Source organism: Erpetoichthys calabaricus, chromosome 7 (genome assembly GCF_900747795.2).
Source record: "Erpetoichthys calabaricus chromosome 7, fErpCal1.3, whole genome shotgun sequence".
Taxonomy (NCBI): domain Eukaryota; kingdom Metazoa; phylum Chordata; class Cladistia; order Polypteriformes; family Polypteridae; genus Erpetoichthys; species Erpetoichthys calabaricus.
Window position 1 is genome coordinate 117,794,940 of NC_041400.2, and position 8,100 is coordinate 117,803,039.

The 8,100-nt window shown below is 40.4% G+C and overlaps 1 protein-coding gene across 1 annotated transcript in view; it reads right to left on the reverse strand.

The window, feature by feature from the left end:
• LOC127528750 (tigger transposable element-derived protein 1-like) overlaps nt 1-6,957 on the reverse strand; it is a 19,368-nt gene extending 12,411 nt beyond the window's left edge. Inside the window, exon 1 of the mRNA XM_051929470.1 lies at nt 6,859-6,957. Coding sequence (XP_051785430.1) covers nt 6,859-6,957 — 99 coding nt within the window. The remainder of the gene's footprint in view (nt 1-6,858) is intronic.
• Between the last annotated feature and the right edge of the window lie 1,143 nt (nt 6,958-8,100).

Here is an 8,100-nt window from a genome sequence, read left to right on the forward strand (position 1 = left end):
TAGCATTCCTCCAAGCACAGAGGGAATGCCTGTGATGCGACAGTGTGTTTTGTCGCCATTAACAGTTGATTGTCGCCCTCTATCCCTGGATGTCGACTTTTGTCGACATGCGCCCTCAACCCCTCCTGTCGACAAAAGTCGACATCTGCCCTAAAAGAGATAAGCTCTTTTATGTCCCATGGTGTACTTATCCCAAACCATCATCTTTGAATGTTGCAAGACTTTCGCTTTGTATGTAGATCGGGGTAATTACATTCATTGCATTCCTAGTCTGAATCACAATCTGATTGTATGGGTAGTTACCTGGAAGGTAACGCTTATGGTTGGTCATCAAGTCGTCTAACATCCGCTACGTGCCCTCTTTTAATTGCGAGAAGCAGATATATATAGCCAAATTCTCGCGCTTCGTTTCGGCGAAGTACTGCTTTTAATTTTTTATTAAGAATAAAAGAAAACCTTTTTAAACGGATCGAAAATATACCAATAACAATTTGTTAAGGATCTGTTTTTTTGTGAAGCTCCCTTTTCACAGCTTTTGCGCTACGGCGTGTGTTTCGTTTATTTGACAGTATGTAGATCGTGGTAATTACATTCATGGCATTCGTTTCCTGAATCACAATCTGATTGTATGGGTGGTTACCTGCCAGGTCACGCTAGTGGTTTGTCAGCAAGTCGCCTTACGTCCGCCACGTGCCCTCTTTCTGTTCCCAGAAGCAGATCATAGAATGGTTTTAATAGTTTACTTTCAAATAATGCAAAGAGTATGCGACATGTGTTTCTCCCTAATTCTGGGCTCATCAGGCGTACACAATCACTGCATCCCCTCTCGGGAATCGAATCTCTATCGTCAGCACCAGAGGTGAAGCCCCTAATGTTGCGCTACGGCGTGTGGTTCGTTTATACCTCGTGTCTTCTCATTAAACTTTTATCTCGCGAATATGTTATTGCAATCCGCAGCGGGAGCATTTCTATAAACTTAATTTAAACTTACGTTTTACACCGTGCTTTTTTCCCTTATGAAGATGCTTGTATGCTTCACTCGCTCGCTTCTTATTGTTTCGCTCCCTTCTCAATTGTTTAATGAATTTTTTGTTCTTCGCTGTTTGCGGCTCCTCCTTCATTAATTTAAACTTACGTTTTACACCGTGCTTTGTTTCCCTTATGAAGATGCTTGTATGGTTCACTCGCTCGCTTCTTATTGTTTGGCTCCCTTCTCAATTGTTTAATGAACTTTTTGTTCTTCGCTGTTTGCGGTGCCAGAGTTGAAGCCCCTAATGTTGCGGTCAGCAAGTCGGCTAACATCCGCCATGTGCCATCTTTCAGTTGCGAGAAGCAGATCATAGAATGGTTTTAATAGTTTACTTTCAAGTAATGCAAAGAGTATGCGACACGTGTTTCTCCCTAATTCTGGACTCATTAGGCGTACACACTCACTGCATCCGCTCTCGGGAATCGAATCTCGAAAGTCAGCGCCAGAGGTGAAGCCCCTAACGTTGCGCTACGGCATGTGGTTCGTTTATACCTCGTGTCTTCTCATTAAACTTTTATCTCGCGAATATGTTATTGCAATCCGCAGCGGGAGCGTTTCTATAAACTTAATTTAAACTTACGTTTTACACCGTGCTTTTTTCCCTTATGAAGATGCTTGTATGCTTCACTCGCTCGCTTATTGTTTCGCTCCCTTCTCAATTGTTTAATGAATTTTTTGTTCTTCGCTATTTGCGGCTCCTCCTTCATTTCTCCCTACTGCGTTCACAGTCTTTTCACGTGATTACGTGGGAGGCGTGATGACGTGACACTGAACTCCTCCTCCCACGGCCATCGAGCTGCCGTCCATTACAGTATATTGTGAAAAAAGAGGTTCCAGTTATGACCATTACGCATTGAATTTCGAAATTAAACCTGCCTAACTTTTGTAAGTAAGCTGTAAGGAATCAGCCTGCCAAATTTCAGCCTTCCACCTACACGGGAAGTTGCAGAATTAGTGATGAGTCAGTCAGTGAGTCAGTCAGTCAGTCAGTGAGTCAGTGAGGGCTTTGCCTTTTATTAATTAGTATATATATATATATATATATATATATATTTATATATATATATATATTTATATATATACAGTAGACACACTGTATGTAGAGTACATAACAGGGGTTGTATGCTTTGTGGGAAATTGTTTTTCTATAACCAATAAATATAAAGGAAACTTTTGCAGGCAAACACAAAGGACATCAATGTGTTCACTTTCTGAAATTCAGGATTTAAAGTAGGCTTGCTGATGCAAGGTTCCATCCTCTGTAAGACAGCTCCATCTTGTCTCTATTGTCTTTAAGTAGCGACAGAGCCTGAAGAGGTGGGGCTCAAAGAGAAAAGATGGCAGTGACATCATAAACCTTCCATTACACCCCCTCCACTCTAAAGATAGAAGCAAGAAAGAGGTTGGTGAATGTGTTACCCTCTCAGTCTTCCCAACTTAACTTACTGTGTGAAAGCCTGTAAACAAATGGATCACTTGTGGGACACACTCACTCTCTCTCTATATCTCACTAAGGGACTCTGCTCTGTTGGGTCCTTCAGCAAGGCCCTTAACCTGCAATTGCTGAGCGCTTTGAGTAGTGAGAAAAGCGCTATATAAATGCAAAGAATTTTTTTTTTTTTTATAAATATATCCCACCCTAGTATCTTTTGCAAAAATATTGGAAAATAAAACTAAAGAAACATTGAACTTAACTTGTTTTTTTTTTACATTTTGGCTTACACTCCCAAAAATAATTTGCAGATGTTGCAGGAGTAGAGTTTCTGAAAGTCATTTTTGTCTATTTCCAAGCATCAGAGGTATTTTCCAAGACATAGACATTTTCCAGAGGATGTCTTCTATCTAACCGTGGGTTGAGTTTAAGTCTCCAGCAACATGTAAGAGTCCTTTTATCTTCTTACAACAGTTCCAAAATAAGAACATTTGTTCTACTGACCTTTGTCAAATAAATGGTAAAACAGATAAACCTTTTACTGTTGATTATTGTCAAACATGGAGAACATTCTTTTTCAGGACCTGTTAAGAAGAACCTCTTAATAACCTTCTTCAGATTCTTAATTTCAAAATTCATCTACTACTGGCCTCAGTTACTATGTCTTTATGTATTATATTATAATATATTGAAAAATAATGTAATTAGCTATGTAGAATTATACTCACAGAACACAACGATGCACTGATCATTTAGTTGTTTTCAACCTTTGACCACATGCAAGCATATAAGAGATTTTATTAAAGTCTTCATTACACCACATTAATCCACACTGTCATGACTCAGCTGACACGTTAAAAAAATCTACAGCACAAAAAAGTGTTGCTGGGTTGACAAGAGAATTAGCAGTACCATAAATAAAACAAGATGTCTTGTTAAAAACCTCCAGCACTAGCCTGGTACAAGAAAGCAAGAGAGTACCTGCCTCATTCTGCTGGCTCCATGTGCACAAATTAACACTGCAGTCTTTTAAGTAATGACATACAAAGCATGTGCAGAAAATAGCACAAACAACATGAGGCAAAATGCATAAAAAACAAATAATTGCAAAAGTTATAAAGATAAAGTGCATTAAAATTATAGAGTCAGGCTGTACAACATAATCAGGAGAACTAAGGATCATCTTATATATATGAAAATGACTGTGTGACCACGCGAGCATCTTTGCTTATAGTAAGTGCCATGGAGGACTAACAGATACCTCAGCTGGACGAGAGAAAAACTTCTTGCTTGTCTGGAAGGTTATAAGGGACGGATTAGGAGAAGCCAGAGGCAAGGAGAAGTTCCAGCTTCAATACGACAAGTGGTCCTCTCAAGATGTCCCAGCTTGGACACCCGCAAGGGTGCATGAGAGTTGGAGTCTGGACGAGAAGCCCTGTTGGGGTTCCTGGGTGCCGTTAGAAGGTGCTGTCAGGGGATGACCTCCCTAGTTTCCATGTGACCTAGAAGTGCTTCCCCATGGTACCGTAAGCATTCTCCGGTCCTACTTAAAAGGGGCCTGTTGCCTCACTTTGGGGAGTCGGGAGGCACTCACTTGGGGGAAGTACAGAGAGAAGAAATTGTTTGTTTTATTCTTGTGTTGATTTTGGCTGATGCTCAATTGGAAACATGTTGGTGAGAAATAAAGTCCTTTGAACCTAAGACTATGTGGGTCATTACTGTGTCTGAGGTTTGGGGACTCAGTGGCACCCACTACTGGTTACAGTACAGACACATACACACACACACACGTTTTTCAGGATGGAAAGCAGGAATCAATCAGTTGGGAAAAAAAATCATAGCAAAAAGTGTTTATTCTGTGATCTAAAATTCATAGTTAAACTTTATTTTTAAATTCTTTTTGTTGAAACTGTTTCCTTTATTTCTCAGTAAATTACATACAAGATCAAATGCAGTTATTTGCCTTAAATACACATCATCAACCTAGGTCCAGTGCAACAAGAAAGCACAAAAGAATTTAGCTTTGGGCTTAATACTATGAAAGCAGATCATTACCATCACCCGAGTCTCACTTGGGCTTAATCATAATTACACAAAATTACAAGCCTGAGTCAAGCTGAGTGTCAATGCCAAGAAAGTTAAGACAAGGAACAGGTAATAAAGCCAAAAATCAAACATTACCAAAAAGATAAAAGTCTAATATGTAAACCAAAACTTGAAGTCAGCAAAACATGCAAAAATCTAAGCTCCCTAATAAACAGCGCCCCCTCATAAACAGCTCCCAGTCTGTAATGTAACATGTTGTCACTTTCTGATGGTCACGTGGTAGCAACACAGCACCATTGCCATCAACAATATGGTTATGGTTACTTGAAAATACATAGTGTGGCAGCAAATGGGATCCAAAACAATACACATACTTGTGGTGCGGAAACATCATTAAAATTATAACAACCATAAAACAAAATCAAATGAACAAACTGTCGATAGACATGCCCTCTACGGTGTTCAAAACCTTAAATCATGTTGTGAGTGTCTGGAGTATTTGGATCCTGCAACACCTCAGATGGCCAGTCTCTCCAGCAGGTCATGAAACCAGCAGAGAAGAGTGCCCGTGCTGGACATCTACAACAGAGAACCACTGGCATGATTAGAGAGACCCATCCCACTCCTCCCTTAGTGTCTTTTTTGTGTGCCATCTGGAAGAAGATTTCATAGTCTTAAAGTCAGAACAATGAGGCCTCAAAATAGCTTTTTCCCTGTTGGCTGTAAAACTGCTGAACTCCTTTGCTCCTCTCAACTTAAGGTTGGGTCTGCTAAATGGACTGATTACCCCTTTCTCTGAATTGTATTCATCATATACTTAATACATGGCACTTCATGTTGTTTTATTTTGCGTTTTCCCATCTGCTGTTTGCTTTTCCCCATCTGCCGTGTGTTACTATCCAGTAGCTCATTGCTTATTGTTCACAGTTAACTCAGTGTTTTGAAGTATACTTGTCATGCCTTTGAACTCTGTACCTTTTACTTTGATGGTCTAGACTTACACATTATGTATATATCTTAAATTTGAACTTTAATATTTTATATTGCACTATGATCAAAGGGTAATGCAATTTCATTTCACTGTATGGGCCTATTTATCATAGAGCTGAGATGACAATAAAGATACTTCAACTTCAAGTTTTCTAGTAGCCCATATTACATGATGTAATAATGTTAGGTCTGGGGACTGGAAAAGTTTCTATGCCTTCATTTTTGTTTTTTTGTTGTTTTTTTGTCTTTTTAGAACCATTGTCTATTTGTGTCCAGGACTGATTTTTATACTTTATTCAGTGCTGCCATAGGTTCTAATCCTTACAAGTGGATATGCTAATGGACACTTAGAGTTTTTAACATATAAAATACAGGGATATTCACTCAAAAGAGGCCCTGAATATTCTGTAATAACTCTCGCTAGGATTTAGCAATCTGAACAAAACAACATGCAATGTGCTCCTCAGTATATGGAGCTTCGAATAAGCCTGGATGCCCCTGCTTCAGAGTGATGAGGTAGGTGCTGAACAGCCATTGCGACATTTAACCTCCGTTTGCAACTTCTGGGTGCATACCACCTGTACTCCTTCACTCAATCACTCGATTTCTCATCAGGATGGTGGTGCACAGTATTGAGCAGCGCATCTTCATGGTGCAAACCCATTGGGTCACCAGTTCATTTAAGCAATGGTCAGAATCAACTGGATGATCGTGAGTTAATGGGAGGTTACTTCCAGCAAGATGGAGCAATGTGTCACACATTGGCAAAGAGAATGGTAGAAATTGAGTCCTTCTTCGGCAACAGGGTAATTTCAAAGTGGCTTTGGCCATCATGGTCACCAGATCTGACAACACCAGACTTCTTCCTTTAGGGTATGCTCAAAGGAAAAGTCTATCGGAGCAAGCCTTGCACTGTGGAAGATTTGAAGGAAAACATCCAACATGAAATTGCAGCTATTTCCCCCGAGACGCTTGCTGATACGTTCAAGAATATGGTCTGTCAGAAAACAGAAACCACTTCCAGCATCGCATGTAATGCAATTGATTACACATACATCAAGGTATATAGCGTAATTTTTTGGTTCAGATTGCTACATCCTAATGGGAGTTACTACAGAATATTCGGGGCCTCTTTCGAGTGAATCTCCCTGTATATTCCTGGGCAGTAGTCATTTCTGCATGTCCAGTATATAATGAGGTGACTCTAATGAGAACAAGGAGTGAGGATTAACCATTGTTTAAACAGATATATTATTAGTTAAGTTTGTAGGCAGGAACAGTGAGATGTACTACAGCTGGAGTGATTCATAGATGAACTGGCACATGTTGAAAGTCACTACAGAATATGAAGTTAACTCACCTTCCAGACACCAACAAGCAGTGGCAAAACCTGAGTTTTTGCAGCAATCCAAAAAGATATTTCCATCAAAGCTTGGGAACCCAAAGACACATCCCTCATCACCTATTTCATATCAAACTTAAGGTACCCTCAGCGCACCATTTTCCACTCCTGTACCTCTGGCTGTAGTTTAGATCAGCCTACTAAGCTTTCTCATTCATTTGCTTTCTTGTTTAATGCATGCGCATCTGTGGATCACCCTTCTGGCTCATCAGAAGCAGGTATTATATATTGTTTGTAGTGGCATAAATATTGGGATTTTTTTTTGTTATTTTTGTGACTGAATTAAACAGGGACAACCAGGTTGGCACCCCAACATTTACCTGTGGGAATCTGCAGTGCCAAATTTGACAATACTTGCTACTGATTTGTCAGCTTCTGCATTTATTTCAATTATATGATAATACAATAGCCAAAGTAACAAAAAAACGTAAATCTACGATGTTATTAATGAAACATTTGTTGTTTAATTTAATTTTCAAAGAAATTTATTTCATCTATATTCTGAAGAAGAATTGTAAGTGTTGTCATATGTTTAGGAATACCAGTTGCAAATTTATTTTGAGCTTTGCAATAATTGTAATTGGCTTTTATAACTATCTGCTTTTGCAGATGATGTTGTCCTGTTTGCTTCATCAGGCCATGATCTTCAGCTCTCTCTGGATCGGTTCACAGCTGAGTGTGAAGCGGCTGGGATGGGAATCAGCACCTCCAAATCTGAGACCATGGTCCTCAGCCGGAAAAGTGTGGAGTGCCCTCTCAGGGTTGGGAGCGAGATCCTGCCCCAAGTGGAGGATCTGAAGTATCTCGGGTCTTGTTCACAAGTGAGGGAAGAATGGAGCGAGAGATCGGCAGGCAGATTGGTGCGGCATCCGCAGTGATGCGGGCTCTGCATTGGTCTGTTGTGGTGAAAAAGGAGCTAAGCCATAAGGCAAAGCTCTCAATTTACCAGTCGGTCTATGTTCCTACCCTCACCTATGGTCATGAGCTATGGGTAGTGACCGAAAGAACGAGATCGCGAATACAAGTGGCTGAAATGAGTTTCCTCCGCAGGGTGTCTGGGCTTTCCCTTAAAGACAGGGTGAGAAGCTCAGTCATCCGGGAGGGGCTCAGAGTAGAGCCGCTGCTCCTCCGCATCGAGAGGAGTCAGATGAGGTGGTTCGGGCATCTGATAAGGATGCCTCCTGGACGCCTCCCTGGTGA